The sequence below is a fragment of the Apteryx mantelli genome, chromosome 26, assembly GCF_036417845.1.
Source record: "Apteryx mantelli isolate bAptMan1 chromosome 26, bAptMan1.hap1, whole genome shotgun sequence".
Taxonomy (NCBI): Eukaryota; Metazoa; Chordata; class Aves; order Apterygiformes; family Apterygidae; genus Apteryx; species Apteryx mantelli.
The window spans coordinates 5,032,046-5,056,085 of record NC_090003.1 but is presented as its reverse complement, the minus strand read 5'-3'; the positions used below and the strand labels follow the sequence as shown (position 1 = coordinate 5,056,085).

At 45.4% G+C, this 24,040-nt stretch overlaps 1 protein-coding gene across 4 annotated transcripts in view; it reads left to right on the top strand.

Moving 5' to 3' along the window:
- The window catches only part of SAMD11 (sterile alpha motif domain containing 11), a 139,790-nt gene that overhangs the window by 65,376 nt on the left and 50,374 nt on the right, over positions 1-24,040 (top strand). For all 4 annotated transcript variants that reach the window (XM_067311204.1, XM_067311207.1, XM_067311206.1 and 1 more), the window contains one exon: positions 20,248-20,372. In XM_067311204.1, the coding sequence (XP_067167305.1) occupies positions 20,248-20,372 (125 nt within the window). The remainder of the gene's footprint in view (positions 1-20,247; positions 20,373-24,040) is intronic.

Genomic DNA, 24,040 nt, shown 5'->3' with positions numbered 1-24,040 from the left:
TCTGTACTAGGAAAAGACAACTGGAATTTTAAAATTTGCTTTTTATACTCAGTTGCCATCTCTGAGTAAAATCTATGAGCTTGGCAGGTGCTGCCTGTTTTCTAAAACAAGAGAAATTAATATGTGCAGCCAATAAATAACAGATTTGCCCAGAAACTTCTTGGGGAACACAGAACAGAAGGAGGTAGAATAGGCCTAGAGTGGGTAGGCCAGAATCTAGTTCTATATGTGCTTCATGTATATGTGGATATTGTAGAAATCAGAATCTGATCCATAGGATCTGCTTGCAAATAATAGTTCACTAATAACTTTTCTAGTGTGCTAAAAGTAGTTTTGATGCTTTGTGCAATCTTCCTGTTCAGTTACTGATTGAAAACACTAGGAAATTATTATTATTACTATAACAATTGCTGTGAAAGTACTGCTTCATGCTAGGCACTTCTCAAACATTTAAGAAAGATGATTCATACTCTACAGAGATCAGATTATCTGGCCAAGGGTGTACAAATAATTTTATATCTGATGAGTTTTGTGACAAGACTTACATGTATTGGACTCGGTGCAGCAGATGTAGTATTTACTCAAGTGAACATTGTTTAAGAGCTTTATAAAGGCATACATCTCAGTATTGCAGCTGATGTGGGCATTCCTCTGTTTTATCTGCAAGCCTCAGAATGTTTTTCAAATGTTAGCATCAGTGACAGGAAAAGAGAATATTAGGAATGAGTTCCAGCTCCATCGTATGCCCTTCAAGTGCAGCTCTGACAAGTGCTACCTCTGTTCTGTACGCACCCAACAAAAACTGTGGCACAAGAGTGAGAGTGGGCAGCAAAGGACTGAAGGACAAATAAAATCTTGTCGTTTTAGCTCCTTCCACCTCCCCTTGCCCAAGGTGAGGACAGTTTGGATTGTTCTGTTGGCAACGTTGGTGTGTGCAGGTTGTACACAAAACCATGCACCTGGAGAGACACCTCCATCTATATTTAGTTGACTGCTGGAGTCTGAATCAAGTCTTGGCACCTGCCATGAGGCTCAGTGGAGGCAGTGGGGAGTGAAGGGTGGGAAATCTGCACTGGATTCATACTCCATCAGTGAACTAGTGAGGGCAGTGGCATTCACTGGTATTTAACTAAGCACAGATTTTGCCCCACTCCAAGCAGTAAGCATTTAGGAGGCAATCTAGAAGGCACATTTCCCCCAGTGCTCCCATTAAAAAAAAAACAAAAACAAAAAAAACAGCTGCAGTTCTTTTTACAGCATCCTTTAGAATAAAATCCCTGTTTTTTTCTGTAAGCTTTTGGGACTCCAAAATCCAAAAAATATGGATTCCTTCTAGGCAGACCTTTTCATGATAAAGTTCAGCCTAGAGCGAAGTTTTATGGTCCGGTTATAAACTCCCAGAAGGCAGAGGTTTGTAATGGAAGTGCTGCCGCAAGCCTTAATTAATAGCCATGCGAGCAACAATTCTGCAGTTTAACACAATGGCAACTAAGGGTGCAAACACCTTTGGAAATTAGAACTCCCATCTTTAGAAAATTATTTCTGAACTTTTAAATGCATGAAATAACATAACGATCTGATTTTTATGTCAGCAAATATGTATCGCTGGCTTCCTCACGTTAACTGTTTGTCCCCTTCAGTTTAGCTCTCTCTTGGCAGAAATATTGGCAGTTCCCTCCTGGGAACACAAATTTTACCACTTTGGATTAAATGGCTAGTTCAACTATCAGAAGTGTGCCCACCCTGCTAGCTCATAGGAAAACAGCCCATGCCATTCTGTGTCGCAGAGAAAGTCATTTGTGTGTTTTATGTGTCAGTACAGAAAAAGGTTGTATGTATTTAAGTGACCTAAATTGCCATCACAATTCTGTAAAATATCTGGCATATCTAAAATACATTGTGGGATGGGATAAAGGTTTAACTGATCTTTGTTCTCAGTCAGCTGCGTAATTCAGCCCATGGGAGTTTTACAGGTCATCCCGAAACCATGCCAGGAAATTGTTACGATGCACCATACCTACATGAAAACACATAGTCACTGCACTGCTTTAAATCAAGCAGGTCTGGGAACTGCCATCTGAATTTATCTGCCTCTTTGTCATAAGGTTGTCTTTGATCTTCCTTTCCAAGTTGTCAGAGGATACCTGGATTCTGTGGAGTCTAGCCACCTTAGAATTGCTGCCTGCATTGCCCCGGATTAAAAGACATTTAATTGGGTACAAGTTGTTCTTCACGCAAAGAACCAAAAGTCAAGGTTGAGGAATTGTCCTGAAAGGGGAGATTAAGATCTCTCCTCATATCTCCAGGTGCTTTGCTCCCTTCCCTTTTAGGCTTTTGAAGTCAACACAGTGACTGGGTTTGAGTTTCTGTGAAGTTTGCAGATACACTTCCTTTAAAATTGCTTTTATAAGGTAGAATTCCTTTGTATGGACATGCTGTTACCTTGAACAATTTGCTGGAATTTGTTGAAGTTGTTCAGTAAATGATGCACTTCCCCTTTTATTTCAAGAAAAGCCCATCAAGTTTTGAAGTAGTAAACACATGGTTAAAGCCTGTTCTCCACCAGAAGACGACTGTTCTCTGCTCCTATTGATTTCGGTGTGGTCACAGATGCTCAGCACCGTAGGCAGGAGTACCTTTCTGAGGCTGAAGCACATTATGAAAATAGGTTATGGAATAAAGAGGAGCTTCAGGTGGGAAAATGGTTTTCATCCTATTTTTTGCCGTTCGATGTCTTGAGGGAGCTGGGGGGGGAGGTGAGTGAGAAGTAGATAAGGGGCTGTGCGTGTTAATACTGTGCGGTGATGCAGCTCAGGGTGGGATGAACATTGTGCCAATCTGAGATTCTCAAGACACTTTCAGTGCAGTTAGGCCTCGCCTCTTTGCAAGGAAGACAAGAGCTGTTGTTAAGGTGATCCTCATTAAAGATGGCCTGGCTGGTGGGAAAGAAGATGCTGCGTAAATGGCTAAAGCTGTACAAAAAGACAAGGAGGGCAGCTGAGAATGGAGTTAGGCCCCTTGATGTTCAGCCATGTGCTTTAGCTTTTGAGTGCACAGTGAGCAAACTCTAAAAGAATATCCAAGGCAGCATTTCTGTCTTCAAAGTCCTGTGCTAACAAAGACAAAAGAGGGTGACAAAGCAAAGAGATGGGAGAATGCAAGATCATGTCTTCACTGAAGTATGAATGAAAAACCACTTGAGGGGACAGTCCAAGCTTGCTGGGCCCAGGGGATAATTTTTTCCATGTATATGTCACATGAAGGCTTCATAAAGTGGTGGAAGGGAAACAAAGACACCATTTGCCCAGAGCAAATAAATGGCATTTAACAACCATGGTTTAAACAAAGATTACAGTGGTGTTTAACCAGCCTTTCTGGATGGGCTTGAACCATGTTAGAATGTATTTTAGACAGACAGACATTTGGCTACAAGCTTGTGTATCCATGAGCATGTGTATGTGTACGTTTAAGTCTGACTATAACATACTTAATGGCCCTTTCCACATCTATTTAACCCTGGCATAAACCGTTAGAGCCAAGATTGAGTTTAAACAGCAGCACTTAAACTGGGTTGTTAAATGTACATGCTTGGTCTATGTGATACAGCTGCATCCTTTTTAGAAAACTGTACTTAAGAAAGAATGAAACAGATTAGTCGAGAAGGAAGAGGACATTAAACAGATCAGGCCAAGTGGAAGAAACAGATGAAAAATACATGTTAAATGGGGCAGGAGAAGAAAAACAAAGGGAAATTCACTGATTTAGCCTGTTCCTTTGGAAGATACAAAGGGAGAGGAGAAGAAAGCAGGAGAGGAGAAATGAAAAGCAGATGGTTTTGAACATGTCAAGGCTGATCCTGACTCAGCAGAAAGTATTGCTGTGTGATGCAGGTAATGTTATCAGATGCCAGAGCATATTGCTGCAGTGCCCTTTAAGGACTGATATAGGACAGCCTTTAGGCTGTTTATTTATTTATTTTTGCTTGTAAGCTACTGCCTTTTAATCTAGGAGACCTGAAGTAGGAACTGGGAGGCTGCAAGAAGCTTTTAGCAGCTGAAAGCTGGATGTAACCCCTTAAAGCCTTGTAATCTTTAGCATCTGTTGTTAAATGAGCTGATGTTTGTCAGATATGCACCTTTACGTTTCGGTAGAAAAATCAGATGGTTGCAGAGGGACAAGAGTGCCTTCAGATAGGACAGCTGAGGTGTAGGGATGGGAACCTGCCTCCGCCCTTCAATGCCAGTACTGACTTCTGCCTCGACTCCCAGCAGACAGCAGGGCTGATGCAGGAGTCCCACTAGAAAAGGCTGGTTATAAGCTGAACTAAGCAGAATGAGGCAGATTTTGCCCATGTGTTTTAAGTCAGTGCAGAGAAGACTGGTGAGATACTAGCTGTACGTAGGCCTGCGGAGCTGTTTCCATAGCTCATGGGGGCTGCGGAGGACAGCTGTGAAGCTGACTCTTGACTGTGCGCTACAGAGAGCTAATAAAATTCCTGGTGAAGTGTATTAATACTGAGTGTATTAACTGTGCCTTCTGGTTGGTATGGGAAGGGCATTTATGTAACACAAGACTGAATTTGGCTCTTCTAGATTAATTCTGCTGTGGCTTTGGGACTTAAACTGCCTACGGAAATGATTTAATCCTCATTTTGGCAAAATGTACAAAGAGTCCTCACCTTTGTAACTGTTAAAATTAAAACTCTGAACCAGGACGTGCTTCCTGAAGGCAAAGCCAATAAAAACAAGGAACCTCCTGGCTAATGCCACTGTTGTTGGCAGTCAAGGCATGGCTATGTGGAGACAGTGTGTTGGAAGGAAAAGACTTTCCAGATGGGTGAACACAGTTTGTTCATCAAACAGCGACATACCTGTTTGATTTTAGACAATAGTTGCTCAGCAAGTAAATAGATCTGTTCTTTTGTTTAACTGGAGAAAGGGAAATAGTATAAATCTACTCCAAATTGATATAGTTGATAGACATTAACAAGAACATTCTGTGTCAGAAAGAAGAGCATTTGGGAAGGTTCAGCCGCAGAGTTAAGCTTCCAGTTGTGTAGAAAAATGTGAGAAACCTGTGCTTTGCTTGTGTTTGCTCATCCACAAAACATCCATGTGAAGATTTGAGAATGTAGATTTTGAGATGAAATGGGAGGAGCTGCTGAATGTTTATTATGAGCCTGATGTTTCATCAGCTGCTTTGGGAGGACTTCAGATGGCAACAGGACAGACTGTTTCTGTACTGCAGAATATATGGTTTCCTTTTGTTTGTGGGTGTAGAAACCTAAGAAGACCTGTACTGGCAGGAAGCAAAATCAGTCTTGGAGGCTGTCTTGCTGGAAGCTGCTGATCAGTCACTGGTTGGTTGCAGAAGTTGCTTGCGGTAGTGTTCCCTGGATTCCACGGAGGCTGTTAGCACGACGCTCCTCGAGGCCCGTGTGAGTGGGTGAATTACGTCTGGGATTTTCAAGGGGTCATGTAGGGCAGGCTTACCAGAGAAGTTTTGGCTTCTGTCTTTCCCATAGACCAGGTGTTTGTGCAGATTCTGGGATGAACATACTTTTAGGGAAGAATGGAGAGAATTAGTATCCATTCATTTGGTAAAGAATATTAAAGAGTATTATTAGATCAGATTTTAACAGTACTTTTTGCTCTCTTATTCATTCCCAGAGTGATTCATTTAGCTATTGGGATGGGTTGGGGAAAGACGACCATTTATGTGCTAGCAGCAATTCAGAGGAATGATAAAGTTGAATAGTTCTCTGATAAACTGATCTTAGCCTTCATTTTAAAGCTTGAAGAATATAATAAGGTAGGTGAGAAAATCTTTTAGATGCCTACAAGGCAAGAGGGCATATTTATGCAAGAGTAATGCTCTTCATATTTATCCCCAGTATGTTGTCACCTCTTTACAGTAATGTGTAGTATAGCATGGGTGGGGGTGTATAATGAACCTTTTGATGGGCAACTGAAAGAATTCTGAATAAACTGAGCATGTGAAGGCGTCTTGAGACCTTGGTGTATTCTCAAGATATACATAGGCTTGGTTAAAACTTTTGGAGAGCATTCTTGTTATATTTCAGTTCCATACAGAGATGGAAAAGCAAATCATACTCTTCTGCTTTTAGATTGGATAATGGATCAAAACTTCAAGGACATGTCTCTGGAATAGGAGGTCTTCTGACCTCCGTCTTCCCACCCTCCTGTGAAATTAGAAGGATTCAAATTTAAGTCTGTCTTGTCCTTAATACATTGGACATGTGAGTGATTCCTGCAGACCATCAGTTCTCACTGTTCATTGTCTAAACTTGTGCCTTATCACCCATTTAAAATTACTTATCTGAGTATTATTTTAATATTTCATCAGTTCAAACCAGGCTGCTTAATGAATTGAGAAAACGAGTAGAATTTGGGGTATTTAAAGAGACCTTATATCCATCAGGCACACCAGCTGCATGTCAGTGACACATTCTTTTTATTGGCTGAGCAAAACATTTCTGTTTGTCTGTTACTCAATAACTTTGGAACGTAGCATCCAGACAAGTCCAAAACTTCAGGGAATGCTCTACACGTCAGCAGGACAAGCCCATTGATTTTGGTGCAAATCAGATCTGCCAAAAAAACTGTCAGGAAAAAATCAGGACCTCCAGGCTGCCTGGTGCTGCAGGCAGAGGAATCTTTTGGCCCTTCCCTGCACTTGCATGCATGCAGCAGCAGCAGCTGCTTTAGTTCGGAGGGCGAGGCTGGGTGTAACTTGGATTCTGGCAAGGAACAGAATTTTCAGAAGTATTTTCTAAGGGTTGAGTTTGGGGATCCAGCATAGGAGGCCTTGGGAACTCGGGGAAATTTGGAATAAGCTGGGGTGTTTGGGTTGGTGTTAGTGACAAACTGGGGAGCTGAAAGAAGGGTGTATAAACTTAAATGGGAACACCCTGCCCTCAGAAGTGATGGAAAGGAAAACAAGCAGCTCTGGGATGAGGGAGGGATTGGTGTGAGCCGCAGGAATCCCTGAAGCAGAGGACGGAGGAGGTTGACTCACAAGGTCTGTATAGTGAGGAGGTAGGGGAAGAGCAGGGTGGAGATAGTCCTAGAAATGCGTGAAATGCATTTGACTGGCAATAGCTAGAAAGCGTGCGACCCTCCACCATAAAACTGAATTTCTGCAGGAACTTAAGATCACTGCTGCCCTGCCAACAACCTTTAAGGCAGGCTTCTGAGCTGGTTGATTTGTTCGAGAATGAGCTGCACCCGGTGCTATTGGGGAGAGGGTTATAGATACTGGTTGCTGGTTGTTAATAGTGGTGACAGTGGCGTTGTGTTAGGACTCAAAGGTCCTGATGACAGGCAGGCAACCTCCCGCTGTTCTGTTTGCTGTGGTTGCCTTCCTTATTCTGTCTTAGTGAAATTTTTTTTTTTTAGTGGCCAAGCTGAGCTGCAGGCTGTGGTCAGGGTCTGATCAATAGCATGGACTTGATGGATGTTCAGAGGAAAGACGTATGGCTGCTTGTAGTGGTGGCGGCAGGTGAGCTGATGAAGATGGACCATTAAGGAAAGTCCTTCTGAACTCTGTGAATCTGTTTTGGGTTGCTGCCCAATAAGTGTGTGCGTGAAGGAGGCAGAAGTCAAAGATGTTTTTAAGGGACTAGTCATGTGTGTATTTGGGTGCACGCCTGCACTAAGAAAAATATGTCAGTCAGGAGAAGAGAGTCTGCTGGTCTTGCACAGTACTTACACCATGCTTTTGTAATCCCTGTATTTTGAACAAGTCTGCACGAGGTGTCTCCTCTGGAGGGCAAGTGTATCCTGCTGGTTATGGAGGGGTAGTATAGGGACTGTGTTTAAGGTTTTCCCTGTTTTGTTTGGGATTATGAAGTGGATTCAGGCCCTCTTTATTCCTAATATGCCTTGTGCCCCCCCTCCCCCCCCCGAAGCCACCTTGTGTCTTTATGCTGCTGCACAGTAAGCTTTTTGGCTCCAAGGTTACAACCGTGATGGAAATGCAAGATTCAAGATGCATTAGGCTTTTCTGATAGTTCTTCAAACTCAGGAGCCCTATCTACATTACTGAAGGCAGGAGGGGAAATTCGAGGCTGAAATATCTAGTATGGGCATTCCCCTGGCTAAATGCTTTTGTGGCACCTTAACAGATGAGCACATGTCAAAACTGTCTGTCAGAATAAAGTGCCATTAATGATAGCCTGGTCCTGTCCTTCATCTCCATGCTTCCTCTCTTTCTCATCTCCAGTCCAGCATCAGTGTGGTGCTGTTCCATCTTATTTCTATTTATGGGCTTGCGGAGCGCTGAATGGTGAAGCAGGATTACAATAAAAACATCTTTAAACTTATTTCCACCTCATTTTGGAGTTGCCAGCTCTACTGATCATTTTTATGAACTGTCATGAGCATTAATGAAATTTTGTGAGTGTTTTGCTCAGGACTTTGCAGGATGATTTTTTTTTCAGGGTAAGTCTGCAGGGAGAATTAGGGCTGAATTGCCAAGGGTTGTTGGGGGTTGGGATTTTCAGACCTCTCAACTCCCTTTAGTTTGTGATACTTGTTTACCCTTCCTTCCCTCTTCCCTTTCCTCTTTCCTTCCCTTTCTGCTTGTGTCTGATGGGTGACACCTCAGCAGAAGGTGGAGATACCTGGGAGGCAGGTGTAGTTGAAGTGGAGTGTGATAAATCATTGTCTGTCAAGGTCTATCAAGACTGACGTCTGAGAAGGACAGGGAGTGACTGAGAATGATGAAGTGTTACAAGGAAACCAAAAGACTGAGCAATGAGAATATAACCAAGGGGTCTAAGGAATAAGAGGCAACTGTGCCCTGAGCTTTGCCTGCTGGAAATCATGCCTGTTTTCTGTCTAGAGTGCAGAAATCTCATGGGGTATGGCTTAATCCTGTGACAGTGGAGGTAAATGGGAGTCCTTCCGTTAGCTTCAGAAGGCCCCAAGTTGGATTCACAGCTAACCCAGGGCCAGTTTGCCCTTGATGCAATGTGTGAAGGTGCTGTTGAACACACTGATGGTTACAAACGTCAGTTGCCAGGTAGATGCCAAGTCTAGGTTTTTGCGGCAAATGGAGAAGTTGGAGTTGAACTCAGGAAATACAGAGAGGGAGTCAGAAAGTGCATCATAAGATCGCTTGCCTCCCAACAGTTTGCCACATTGCAATCCATGAAATGGCAGGCCAGAGGAGCTGAGGCTGCCCGGCTCACACCGGAGAGGCCCTGCAGTGCGGGACGTGAGGTAGGGAGAGGCAGTAAGGCACGGACGGGTCTGGAGGATGGAGGCAGCCCCTCTGCTCCTCAGGGCTGCACGCACACGTGCTCGCTTGCATCCAGCTTCTTCGCCCGGGGCTTATCTGCCTGTCTCTGATGGAAGAGTGACACAGCCTGCCAGCGGGTCATGCTGCCTGTTGTTTAACAGTGGAACAAACCCTGCTGCTTCCCCCTGCACCCCCGCCCCATCCACTTCTTTATTAGTCGCCTGATCACCGCCTTCAAATCCTTGACCCAAATCCTCCTGTGCCCAGCTTTAGGTCTTATCCCGCTCTGGCCGTTCTGTCCACCATCGACCTGAGAGGAAAGGTATTGTCTGTGTGCTGTATGATTAAGGAGGCGTTGCTGGGTGTTTTGTGCGGTGTGCAAGGTGATAAGCAGGAGCGCGGGAGGAGGAGAAGCGCCCTTGATCGGTCTGAGCTGTGAGCTTTCCCTGATCCACATCCCTTCCCCGTCCCTGCTGACTCAGTGACCCTGGTTTTATAGCCTGGCAGTGTCAGAGGCACTGACCTTGCCCGTCTGCTCAAGGGCCTCTGGCGCTCAAAGGCCATTCCAGGGCAAACCAAGACATGCTGCGGAGAAAGTTATTTTGCAGAATTTCTCATCCCAAGAGGACTCTCAGCTCGGCTGGCCTGGAAGATGGTTAACCCTGCACCGAGACTGGGTGCTGGGCATGTGGCAGGGAGTCAGAGGAGTCATCTTGCGAAATGTGCTTTTTTTTTTTCTCTAGGTAGGAAAGTCTACATAGTAGTAAGGAAGAAGCTGAGAGAATTCATCAGCTCTTGGAATGCAGAATATTTTGCCCCTAGAGCACTGGATTAAATGTGGTGTGGGTTCTGAGTTGGAGGGTCTCTGTTGGCTTCCTGGTGGGCAGAGACTCGAGTCGCACATTTTTTTTTTTCCACTCTGAGCTGCCGCTACTAACTGCGTATATGATAGGGTGAGATTTTCTGACATGTTTTGTGCAGAAGGTCAGATGAGGTAGATATAATGGTCCCTTCTGGGGCTTAAAATCAATGACTTTGTGATTAAGTGGCCCACAGAGACTGGACACTGCAGGTTAAGAGAAAGGAAGTGGTATTGGTGGCATTTATGTGGGAGCTGTAGTCATGTACTTCTCTTGCAGCAGCACAAAGGCTGCCAGTCCCAAGGCTGCGTCTGTCTTTCTAGTCCTTTTAAGCAGCCCCAAATTTATCTGTGCATGTTAGGGAGGAAAAGGATGGGTTTTTTTTATGGTCTGGGCTGGAGTACATATGTTGTTTTGGAAATTGGTTATTAGTTTTGTTTTGGTTTTAAAAAAATACTAAGTAAGCAAAGTGAGAGCCTCTGAGTGGTTATTTTACATCAGTCCTGGCATTACATAGTCGTGCTGTTACATAAGGTTGTTTCTCAGTGCTATAATGATGCAACAGTATTTATAGACCAATCTGGGTTTTCCTCTTAATGGCTTCCATAAAAAGCTCATTATTCCCTTCACACAGTCACTGACTGATTTACATGCTTGTCCTGTCCCTGGGCGTGCGCTCTGGTTTGGGTAGCCCTGAGCAACACACTCGCGCTGTCTGCTTGTTGCTAAATGATTCTGACAACAGCCTGGCTGTGACACTGCTCCGATCCTTGCACCAGAAACTTGTCTTTCGGAAGGATGAGGAGAAGAGGGGAGAAGAGGTTGATAGAGAAAGAAAAAGGACTTCTGTTGCTGCAGGTTCTGGCAATATTGTCATCCCGGAGTTGCAAACTCTCTGTCGTTCCTGCCGCGTTGACCTGGCCAAGCAGGGGACTTGGCCTGGCTAGAATGGGTGCGCGTGATACGCAGGAGGAAGTTGCTGCAGAGTAAACAGAGTCTGTGAATCTGTTACCTGAGCCGGGGCTACCATTGAAATACACGCTTGAACCGGACCTACATCCGGGCAGGCTGAGAATAAGGGAGGGAAGAAATCCCATGTGTGTTCCTCAGAGTGACACAAGAGGGTTTGTGCGGAGGCTGCGTAGGCACACACCTGCACTTATCTCTGCTTTCCCTGGCTTAATCAGTGCCCTTGCAAGCCCTGACATTCCTCCTTTTGCATATTGGATTTTTTTTTCTTTATTGTAGGGAGGGGTAGAGGGTTGGGACAGTTTTATGGCAACTGTATTGATCAGTAAAATTTAATATAACCCCTGCAGTTGCTGAGTGATCGTTAAGGGGATGAAGAGATGGTGAAACATATTTAAAAAGAAATATTTTTCAGTCTTATTTCCTCCTCTGCTACTTTTCTGAGTATCTGTCCTCTTCCAGACCTGGCATCAATCTCTTACTTTGCATCCCTTCAAAGACACCCATATGTTTTTGACTGGGTTTCACAGCTTGACTTTAAGTTGATTAAATATCAGCAAAAGACTCTGTGGTCCAGTGCTAGATTCATTTGCCATTTCTTCAGCTGTCGTGTAGGTTTTGGATCTATATAATTTTGTGCGTACTAAGATCATCACTTCCTGTTGTTCATCTTGAATGTATTTGCAACTCCTATTGCTGTAGGTCCGGGATGCCTCTTGGTGTCTAACGTCTCCCGCTCTGACAGTGCCGTAGTGCGGTATAGCATCCCCACGTGTATGGAAGACAGCAGCACAAGGTGTTTAAGTGACATGGCCAGGGAAGTTTGGGCAGGGAACTGGAGCAGAGAATTGTCGACTAGAGTTTCAAATTTGTGCTGAGTATCCTAACCGCTGGAGCAGCCTTTTTGGACAGACAAGAGAAGTCTGAGAGGCAAGCTTGGGCGCTGCCGCATGGTGCTGCACCACCGGTGAAATCCTCCCTGTGCAGAAACCTGCACTTTTTGTGTGCCTGATATCAAGCAGTGAAAGCTTGGGGTGTGTGACCTTGCAGCTCTGCCACACTCTGAGCTGACCGTGCGTGTGAACTTGCAGATCAGTCGTGCGGTACTGTGCTGGCTGTTCCACTGGGGAATATCGATGCAGGTCTGGTGCGGTGCCCATGCACCTCTGCTCAGCGCAGAGCATGGGCAGAGCGAGGCCCTGCCTGCCAGCAGGCTGCTGGGTGCACAGTCTCGTAAGAGACGCACGGGGCTTATTCTGGCCCTCGCTGTGAGGCGTGTGTATGGCTACTGTAGTGAGGTGTTGCTCTTACTATTGCCTCCTCGTTTTGGAGGGGGCTGCAGCAAACGGAAGGCAGCCGTTCTTGGAAGTGGTTCAAATTCTGACCAACTTTTTCCCCCTTACCCTCTCCCTCTCCCTCTTTGCAATCGCTCTTTGCAGTCACTTTGAGCAGCGTGTTGCGAGAATCACCAGACCCTGCGGGCGCCTGGCTGCCTCTGCTAGATGCAGAGACTCTGACACTGATTTATATTTTGGTTAATTGTCTCCATCCATTAGTCTCCTCATCCTTCTCCCTGTTAAAGATGCAGTCACTGCTAATGTCTGTAAATGAAACACATTTAAAAGGCATTGCTCCCGGTCTGAATCCGGCTTGGGTTAACAATCACTGGAAGCTGCCACCGCGCGAGCATCTCAAGGATGGTGGGTCTCCGTTCAGGTGCCCCGTGGGGGCACGGCAGCCCAGGCATTTGGCAGCAGCTCTCTACTTAGCCTCGCTGGAGCGGCCAAGAGCCGAAGGGTCCAAGAGACGGAGGTGTCTGCTCTGTCCTCGTCTAATCGCCTCTTTAAGTGGCTGCGTGCTGAGCGTGCTGGCAGGGCCGGCTCTGGTGCCAGGCTGGGGAGATGAGTTTCAGCAGATGTCAGGGACTGGTTTGCTGGGGCCATTTGGCAGTGAGGAGAGGTGACTGGAGTGAGGGTGCAAAGCGAGGGTCCGAATGCTAGTTGGAATGAGGACCAGGGGACCAGCTAGGACCAGAAGGGTCTTGGAGCAATAGCTGTCATCTTCAAATACTGCCAGTCTCAGGCTTCTGTTGCAGATGTTGCTCAAAAAAGGACTATTGTTCCTAGAAGCTAGTCACACAGGATGGCTGCACGTTTGGTTACCACAGCATCCCTGAAGGGGCTTGCTCCTAATTCATTTATAGGTCCATATATTCAGGTTCATATATTCAGTGTATTTATAGGTTCATATATAGGGACAGCCAAACTTAGCAAATTTGACAGTTCAGTGGCAGTCTCTACCGTACACTTCTTCCTTGAGCACACGTTGTAGCTTATTAGCCAGACTAAATGATGTTGCTCATACAGTGTATGCCAGAAATGGTAGTACTGCTGGTGTAGCTGTCGTTCTGCAGGTGCTTCTGCAGGTGGAGATTAATCACTGGATTACAGTGCCGTCTTCTACCAAATAAACACCTTCTGTCTGGGTGACATTTCCACCAGTCGCTGATGTGGTCATCTCCCCTGTTGAGCGCCTTTTCCTGTAAGCAGTGGAGATATCAAATGAGCACTGGCGGACCATTATGCTGCCGTTACAGAAAGTCTCATCAGAACAACCAGCTTTGGGGGAGGCAGACAACCTGTTAATTCCATTAAACGTAGACAGTGCAGCAATCAGAGCATGAGCAGAGAACATTAGCAGTGTTGGGGTTTTTTTTTCCTCCAGTGGTAATTTTGCAGCCATTATTTATTTGTATGTCTCATTACTGCTTTGCAGAGGGGGCTCCTTGTGGCAGGGGGTTTTAGACTGTGAGCTCTGATCTGTGTCTGAGCTGCGCAGGTATTCATGTTGTCCTGACTGTACTCCCAGGGTCCAGTGTTCACTGGATTTGGGTGTGAGGTCTAGGATGAGAAAGGCTTTGTTTTGTTTTTTCCCAGACCAAGCATGGAACCTGTGGTGCATAGCCCCCACTGTGTGTGTGCTCACTTGGGGCTTTCTCTGTTTCCAGTGTAATAGGTCAGGTGTCCAGTTTTCTTAGAAGTGGCCTCCAAGGCCAGGTGACCGTTCTGTTAGACAGCAGCTTTCATCTCATAGCATATCCAGGTAAAGGAGCCAGTTGGACTTGACCTCTAAAGTTTTGTGGCTGCTGCTTGTACCGTGCATGTCCTGAGTTGTGGTGCACTGGTGAGCTGCTCAGCTGCTTGTGGCTTAGGTAAAACCTTTATCATAGCTTTCTGCATTCCTGGTAAATCGATCTATTGCTTCTGGGCCCTGGCTTCATTAGGATTTGAAAATTACCCAACCCATAATAATATCCAGCCACTTTTCCAACTGTTGCCTTTGGCAGCAAGACAGAGCCTAATGGCAGAATGGAAATCCTGTTGGATGGAAAGCAGCTTGCAAAAGCCTAAGATAGTCTTTTCAATGGATAAATGGGCAAGGCAAAGGCAGGACAGATATATGGCATGTTTGATGGAATGGTTACTTATCCCAGGCTACATGGAGCACAATAACAAACACTTACACGCCACCACTGCCAGCTTTGCTCCTTGTAAAATGCCTTCCTTATGAGGCCAGGTTCATTGCAAGGTCTGTGCCACTTGCAGCTGTTCAGAGCTGCAGAGTTGGCCTTGAGGGGAGTCTAAGTGCTGTTAGGTAGCTGCTACCTTTCCCTTATTTCTTATTAGGAGGGACATCTTTGTGAAGAAAGAATCTCACTCCTTCATTAGCCATCAGCGCTCACGTTTTGTTTGCCACATGAAATCCTCATCCTTTTTTTAACATTTAACTCCTCTCCACAGCTGCTAAGTATGATGTTGCAAAAATAGGATGATGCATTCAAACAGAGAATGAACAACAGCACGTTGACTGTAATTGAAAGTGACAAAAGGAGTTCATCTCTAATGGATGTGTTTAGATTCACTGTCCAGATGTGGGGCTGGGTGAAGCTTAGTGTTCTGGTTTGAGGTCAAATGTGTATTGGATGTGAAGTTCAGGCTCAAAAGTCTTGTAGTGCAGCAAATTCTTTTGTAAATCTTTAGCCACCAAAATAGCAGAAATATCTGAAAAACGTGTCTTGTGAGCAGAACTTCCAACATCTTGAGCCAGATGTCACAAGAAGATCTCATGAGACTCAGTAACACTGAGTTGCTTCCCAGTTTGAAAGCAAACCTGGATGTGGCCAACCAGCCACATGCCTTCTGGAATCCCTAGCAGTAAGTACTCAGTTTTCTACCCTTCATTTTACTGCAGGAGCAAAACTTGGTTCTGCGAGACGAACGAGGCCAAACAGCCATGCCTCAGAACATGCACCTCTGCTGCTTGGATCCCTCTTTTTTACTGTGGGACCCCAAACCATTGCCAAAAACTGTGCAAACTGAATATTGCCATAACAACCTGAAGCCCTACAGAAGGTTATTTGTCTCCTCCTTGACCTTTCAGGAGATCTGTATCTTGCTTAAGCCCCCTTCTGTAATCCGGTTTTTAAAATATAATATTATGCTACTGGAAGGGATCAGACCTTTAATCTGATTCTGTGTGCATGTGTGTTTGTGCATGTATGGGGAAGAGCCTGCATTAACAGGCACCGAGCAGCGGCTCAGAGACGAGACAAAGGAAAAGCAGAGCGTGACTCTGCCCCTGCCGGGGCTGCAAGCGAGCACCTGGGTAGAACCATTAACTTCAGCACACGGATGGGGAAATCCTCTACACAGCAAGGACCTGCCCTCTCCAGTCCCCTTAACAACAGGTTCCTTCCCACCGAGGTCGTGCAAGAATTGGGCTCTTACTGATGAGCAGTTTAGAGGGGATGCTGTTGCGACTGTTTCAGAGTTTCCCTTCCAGTGAGTCTAGGTCCCTACCTTCAGCTCTGTTAATCACCGTGCCAGGCCAAGCACCCAAGTTTTAGGCATTAATGCATGTATGTTGGTATCCCTGAAGTGCATGTTCTGGTTCTTGACCTGAGATCCTGCAAGCTGGATATTATTTTTGCCTGCAAGGGAAGGACCTTTAACTGTGCATTGGCTCTGCCTGGTGGAGCCCTGATCTCATAAATTTGTTGCCCATTCTGTATATGGCAGGATTACTGTGAGCAAGCCAGGTAGCGTGTAAACCTGGAGGAACAAAGAACCTTTTCCCCAAGGGACTTGCATCTTTTGAAAACACTGTTCTCATCCCTTGTCAGCAAGCTGAACGCACAGAGAATACCCTGTAAAGTGGCTGAGGGTGAGAGTCTCATTTCTGTGCCGTGCCTGTTGTTTAGGGCACGGTTTGCACTGCTCGGCTCGGTGTGTCGTGCACCCAGCGCCTGAGCCAGCCTGCCAGGCCTGCCTCTGAAACGCGCTTTGGTCGGCGCTGGACTGGGCCCTTTTTGCAGGGTGTGAGTACAGGAGTCCTGGCCCAGTGGTTAGGACTGGAGAATTAGGGACAGGAATCAGGGACAAGCTAGGCAAAGGGACCTGAAACTCCAGGCAGAGGGCCAGCGTGGCCACCTGGGAGCCCTGGGACTGCCCTGCACAGGTGCGAGGGCTGATCTAAGCGCAGGTGCGAGCATTTGCTGGGTGATCGGGCTGGCCCTGCTGAGGGTAACATGCGGTGTAGCGCACAGTTTGTGCCTTCAGAAGGAGGTGAGTGGTTTGGCTGAGTTTTTCAGGTAGCTGGTTTCTGTAGGGAAACGATTGCTAGGGTGTTCCCAGGAGTTTTATGGCAAGTGGGCGAGGCAGGGGCAGCTAGTTGTTCGCCTGCCTGGGGTTGCAAGCTGGTGTCCCTGACTCTGGTTTGGCTGAGGGGGTTTCCGTGGTTGATGGGGGCTGTGCAGGACTGAGCCATGAAGCAGTTTGACCAGGCTGGGCTTATAATTCACATTTTGCAACTTTTACTACCTAAGCCAAGCAAGTTGCTGAAAGTCTGAGGTGGTATTTCGTCTTTCACCCTCCTGCTGAGCCAGCTGGCAGAGGGCAGTGTGTTCAGAGAGGTGTAAGTGCAATTGTAATTTTGCAGTCCGTGGCAGCGAGCATGCAAAAATAGGGTAATTTCTGAAAATGACTGGTATCTGTGCAGAGCCCTTCTTCCTGGCTAAGGCGTTGAATAACTGGGCGGGGGGAGCCCCTGAGGAACTGAGACTCCATTAGTTTGCTCTCATGCAGGCACAAGTGAGGTGGGGGTCACAGTTACCTGCTGCAGAACCGAGGTTGGTGTTTCATTCTGTTGACACGGCATGGTGCTAGAAGGTCCCCTGTGGTCTAAGCAGAGCCTTCTGCAAGCATGTCCCTTACTAGAGAGTCCACACAGCCACCGCAGTCTGATTGCAGCTGTGTGGAACAGTACTAAGCGGTCAGCTTGGCTTACAGTGTTTTAAAAAACTGCTTAAAGCCTTGACCTAAACAGAAGAGTAGCTCAATTTTTCATATGAAGCCCTGGTTACCATTCGCTTTTTCTGGTATCCCAGGACTGAGCCCCAGCTACGAGCTACATCTCATTGCGCCAAGCACAGAACAAGCCTGGGACGAGAAGGCATGCTCCGTTTCAAACCACCCCTGCAGAACAACTCCTGGGGACAGTTTGCTGTGTTAAAATCTGTCTCAGCCCGTTTGCCTTAGCTCCAGTCTTTCCTCCCTTTCCTCTCAATGTCATCTTGGTAATCAGTTTGCCTTCTGCAAGGGTATTCTGGCAAAGTCGTGTTTTCCTGGGATCTTGCCTGATTGCACAGGTAGACTGAGTTGAGTTCAAAGCCTGTACAGTAAGTATACCTGTCAGCCCTCCAGTCTGAGGTTATGTGTTGAGCTATGGCTTGCTAAGATACTGCTTCCTGCACCATTATTCTTTTAAATTTAAGGCCACGGAAAATCTCCTAAAAGCATATGTTTTTGGATGAAAAATAACAGTTCTGGTGTGATAATATTTCCTCCACCTAGATTTCCTGTTTGCAATTTACAGTGGGAATATTGCAGTGTTCTTCACTCTTTGCATTTTGGAAAATCAACTCATGTTAAGGAGCTGCCATACTCTTTTCCAGAGAGAGAGGCAGCTGCATTTTAGTGGTAGATAAAGCAATTCCTTTTCATAGCTCTGTTAATATGTTTACATATCAGAGGTGCTTTGGACTCGTTTGGGATGCAAGACACTGCAAATGCAAAGATGTAATTATCCCATTTTTCTCTTCCTACTCCCTGTTTTTCTCCCTCTGCACTTCTCCCTCATCTCCTCCGCCCTTTCCTGAGCATTGTGCTGATGGCAGCGTTTATCTGCATTTGTCCTCTGTCCCTGACATCCAGTTATTGATTGGCATGATTAAAAAGAACTGATAATCACTTCACATTAATCCCATAAATGACTTAAGACACCAAAATATTTGCATAATGCATCTTAAAGGTGGCAGCTAAAAGAGGATAAGACCCAAAACTGCTTGGCACAGGAGAAATGGGCTTCCCACTCACCTGTGGGCTTGCTTAAGTAATTAGCCTTCTGCTTGCATAAGGAGGAATCTGAACTGGTTTAGCGGAGGAAGATGCAATGGGTGCTCAAAGGCTTTGAGATCTGAGCATCCTACCTCAGTGCTGAGATTGGGGGGGGGGGGGAGCAGCAGGGAACTTGACAGCGGCTGCTGAAATGAGAGTCTGTTTTTGTCTGCTACATCCTGTGAAAATCTGGAGCCAGACGCCCGCTGAAAGTACCTCTGTCTAAAGACTTTCTGTCATAAACTTATCTGATTAGCAGAGAGCTAGATGACAGATTAGCCCCTGCTTCTGCGCTAGGGACGGGCTCTTTGGAGCGTTTGAGCAGATCTGCTCCTCTTGCTAGTGCTGATAGCCCGCAGGCGGGGGTGCAGCGGGTGGGGAGGAGGTAGGGGGGGATAAGAGGGGGATATTTAAGGGAAGATCATTGCTAGGTAATTCTGCAGATAATGCACCCTCGGTGTTGCCCTGCCGGTCCCAGGTGAGGACACTCTCCTCTGCACCAGTGAGTTGGTGGTCATGTGCTGTGTGTCACAGCGGCACAGAGTGGGTGCGCTCGTCATGTGAGTAGAGGTTGGAAGGGAACGCAGGTGTGGGGGGAAGGCTATATTTCTAATGTATATAGGTTTTTTTTGTAAGTGTGTCTGTTTTTTCTGGCTGTCGTCATCATTTAGAAAGAGAAGAGGAAGAAAAATAGCTGCATTTAGCTTGGAGCAAGCACCTTGTGCTAGAAAGATGGGTGATTTAACATGTACTGCAAACCAAAAAAGGGATACGTTCCAGTATTTCCCTTTAGATGTGTGTATATGTTTTTAGCTTGTTCTTCCTCTTCAGTGTTTGTATATCATTTTTTCAGAAATATTATGCAAGAGGATAGGGGCTTGCAGTCCAAAGCATTCACCAGCTGAACAGTAGTATCTGCTACAGTGAACGTCTTTTTGCTTTTTGTATTTGTGCTCTCCCTCTCTCCCATTCCACAGAAGGAGGGAAAAAAAGAAAAAAAGATTAAACTAGCCTACTTAGCAGCAATTGGATGCAAGGATAACAGGCAAAATAACATTTAACCATCCTAATGCATGTTCTTGTCTCAAAAGGAAAAGGGCATTTTTTCAGGATCTGCTAGAGTGATGAGTTGCAAATTAATTTTGTAAATAAGTTTGTATCCTTAGCTGTGGCTGATGCTGATGGCCAGGTTCATGGTGGGTTTCTCTCTAAAAAGAAAAACTATTTTTCAAGTAAATAAAGTAGCATTGTGTTCCAACAGTGATGAAATGGAAAAACTAACCTTCTTTAGAACAGAAGGGTGGCAGCTGATAGAAAACTATCAGTTATTTCAGTTCAAGTTTTCTATTAATTTGGAATAGATCTGCCAATTCCTACACTTCTAGTTTTTCCATCTGAGATGTAAGCTCTGGCCCACGCAAGTTATATCTGGCAAGACTGAAATTAGGAGCTCTGGCAGCTGCAGAGTCCTTTATGCTGTTTGGGAAGTGCTTTACACTTAGTCTCTGCTCCCCAAAACTAGAGGAGGTTACCGGGAACCTGACAGGTAGGAGGGGGAAGAACCTTCCTTGCAATACAGAGATGTCAGGGGCAAACAAAAGAAGCTTGCGCACGCACACGCTTACGTATATACACAAAAAATCAATAATGTGGTGGCAAATAGGATTTCCTTAACTTGGTGCTTTTCTGCTCTGTTGCAGCCGTGATAACGACCTCTCCACTATCATCTCCAACCTGCATCAGAGCCGTCAGCTCGTTATGCCAGAGACCCAGAGCCGCTGTGAATTCAAGAGAAACAGCATTGACGTTGGCTTAGGAGCAGCAGGTAAGCAGCCAGAGCAGGTCCTGATGGTTTGGGTTTGTTGGCTTCCCTCCTCTCTCTTTCACCCCCTTTTTTGTTTGTTTTTTCAGCAGCTCCTATTTTTTCTGTGGCTCCTCATGTTACACTTCAGAGTGAGCCATGAGAAGTCTCGTAATATTCTGGCCAAAGATTGACATGGAAAGGATTTCTTGGTGATGTGAAAGTGGTGCAGTCTTTTGAGATCTCAGCCCTGCTTTATTTTCAAATCTATCGGTCTGTGTTAAACTACTGGCAAAGAAGATTGCTCCAGCAAAGAAGTGAAATGTCCCCAGGGTTAGTGTCCACTGAAGCAGAAAGGCCTTGCAGAGAGCATGGTTTGATTTGTAATTTCATTAATCAGAGGTTCCCCACATTGCCTCTGTGCCTGCCAACTGCTCTGTAAGTATGTTTGTTTGGCTTTGTACTGTTACCTGACCTTTTTTGGAAGTTCACCTGGCTTCAGCTTACTTGACCTGATGAAACCAAAGATGCTCCTTTTGGTTTGTGCACTGTGCCTCTCTGGATGTCAGTAAGGGAGCTATGGGCAGGGATGCTTTGGTGGTAGATATGCATCAGTCAACAGGTGAGGCACTGGTAGAGATCTGTAGAGATCTGCTTGTTTGCAGAATCTATGACTTGTTTTTGAGAATAAATAAAATTTGAGGAGAACTGGGAGTAATATTATTTTTTATAAGAATGATCCCTGTTCTTCCAAATCAGAATTGGATCTCTCTGTGCATCTTAATATAGGCCTTTCCTGAAAATCTGTATGGGTGTGCTTTTGTGCATATGTTCTTGCAAGTCATTTCTGTTGATGGTGTAACTTAACCCAGGTGTGAAGTGAACACCAGGTCTAATACACCTGGAGAACGTCTGTGGAGGATATTCAGGAACAGTACAGGCACCTGCTTTGCCTTTTGCCTGGGGCTTGACCTGCTTTCTAGAAATGTAGTTCCTGACTGCAGTGAAACCTGTACTGGTGTGGCTGCTGTTGCAGTGAAGTGTTCAGTCCCGTTTTAGTGTTTTGCTGAACTGGGGGATTTGTGATATGTTTATAAAGCAGCCATGGGCAGCTCCCCCTCTTTGCTTCCACAGCTGGATCTCCCTATTCTCTTTGCTAACTTATCTCTGCAGCCCCTTTTTCTACATAGCTGTGAGTAAGAGCCAAACTGACCTGGGAGGTAAGTTCTTCTGTATGAAATCTGGTGCAAGAAGTTAGAGGAGGATGTGGAGATGCAGTCTCCTGGGTTTTATTTTTGGCTATTCTGCTCAGTTTCGTGTGTTGCTGACCAAATCGTTTACTTGAATCTGTATGTCTCAGTTGACCCCTTACGTTAAAAGTGTTTTGATGTTGTTTGCTTCACAGAGAGACTGCTGGGCTTTATCAGTGCTGCTGAAATGCTTTGAGATCCTTAGTGTTCCAGAAATGTAAAGGATGCTTTTTATTCGCATCAGTGTTAAGCAGTAGAAAAGGTTAGAGGTAGAAGCCTTCATTCTTATTTGCTAGAATTTTTGAGGTTTTCTGGATTGCTTCTGAACCATAAGAAACAGTAAGAAATGTAAAGCATAGGCAGTGCACACACATGTAGCAGTGGAGAAAGCAGTGCTCTGGCTCTGACCGCAATGAAATAGAAGAGGACTCATCTGCACAAGAGGCCACCAAGGAAGTGACAGAGCCTTTTGGGACATGATAGATTTGGTGTGTCTAAGAAGAGTGGGTGGGGTGGTGGTGGGGAGATTGGGTAGCTAAAGGGGGAGGCGGCATTGTCGCATCTCCCCAGGGACAACTTAACTCTGACTTTCCCCGGCTGTCTGGAGTTGGTTCACTCTACGTGCTTGTTTGATTAAGGGAAAACTACTTTGCCAAAGTCTACACAGAGCCTGCCAGCTCTGACTTTGGAACGTGTGCTGAGCTGGTACCTATGCCACCACCGCCTGGACATGGAAGTCAAGGGAACAGAAACAGTGTGCTGGGATTTCTAGCTGATGCTGATTATTGGTTTTATGTGTTGGTTTTGTTTATTTTTACCGGCAAGGTGGAAGGGGAGAATGCTGTAACTAATTGCTGCATAAATAATTTTAAGAGAATTAGTGCTGGGTTAGTCTAAAAAACTGGCTGTTGCTTAAACTGCTTAATTACAGCAACAAGGGGAAAAGAAATGTACTCACAGTCCTCTGCTGTTTGCGTTGAATACCTTCAAGCATAAATGTTTAGGTCATGAGAATCCCACCCTCAGAAGGGCATTTGGAGATGGACAGTGGTGAATAAAAGATGCTGATGCAGATCTGTTAAAACTCTCACATGTCACTCATGACTATAAGCTGCAGTACTTTAAAAGTAAGTTGGAATCTGATGCTAAATGTTTTCCATTGCTGGTTTAGTATTTATGATTTGAAATTAGGCATGTGATCCCAGCCAGTAATGACTAAACACTCCAGAGGCTGTTCTGCAGCTCAAACTGCAAATTCTACGAATGCAGGATGAGAGGTGAGTGCAGACTACTAAAGCTTGATTCAGAAGAATATGTGGCTTTTTGGCTATGGTGGATGCTAAGGAGAGGATTGAGAGCAGGGATAACATGAATGGAAGAGATTTGTTTATTGCAGGACCCATGGGACTAAGGGGGTTGCAGTTGGCAGAGCTGGATGGTTTATGATTAATTCTGTGAGAGAGTTGCTTGATTTATAGTTAAGGCTAGGATCAGAGGTAGTGCTATGGTTTAGAACAGCATGGACTGGAAAATTAGAAATATTACTGGATCCTGAATGGTCTTTGAAATGCAAAAGGAGGCTGAAACTAATGGAAGATAATGGCTTACAGTTACCTCTGGTGCTCTTGTGAGTTCTGGGATATGGGTGAGACTAGAGGCAGGGTTCAGGCTAGAGCTGGGGATGTTCAGGTCAAAAGGGGCTTGAAAGACTGATGTATTGCTGGAACATATAAGGCCTGTGGTTGAAAGAGCAGCGCTGGCGTTATTACCTTTGGAAGGCTTGCAGTTAATTTTTAAGTGAAAACAAGTCACTTTGTAGTGATGATGATAGTTTGGGAAACAGAGAGACTGAAGAGCTCAGTTTGAGACAGCAGAAGATGAAGAACTTAGAAAATTACTGGGCCCCATAAGGCTCGGATAGCGTTTGGACCTGACCAGAGGGTTTAATAACCCACCTTGGGACGGTGTGGAGGGCTGACTGTTTGGAACACTAAGCCTAGAGGAGATGCAGCCTTGGGGCTTGGAATAGCTGGGACCAAAGAAGTCACTGAATTTTGGATCTTGCAAGGCCCACAGAGTGACAAAGAACCTGGAGTTAGTAGAGACAAATGATAATGATATCTGTTTGATCACCTAGGTGTGATTAAAACCAGTGCAGTGACTGATGTGTTGACAAGTTTAGCATCTGCAGAAATCAGGACTAGCAAATCTGAGAGCTACAATGCTTTGAAAATATGTTCATCGTCAAAAATGAAAGGTCTGTGCTATTGCTAGCCTGCAGTGATAAAGGGGGGAAAGGGAGGTATTGCTATGTTGCCAGAGAGTGATACTTCATCAGAAATGTTGGGCAAGGTTTGTAATGCCTTCCACCAGTTTTCGGGTACATTGTAGAGGTGCATGAGTTGATCAAGGCACAGAAAGGCAAACAAAACTTTGCTAGGA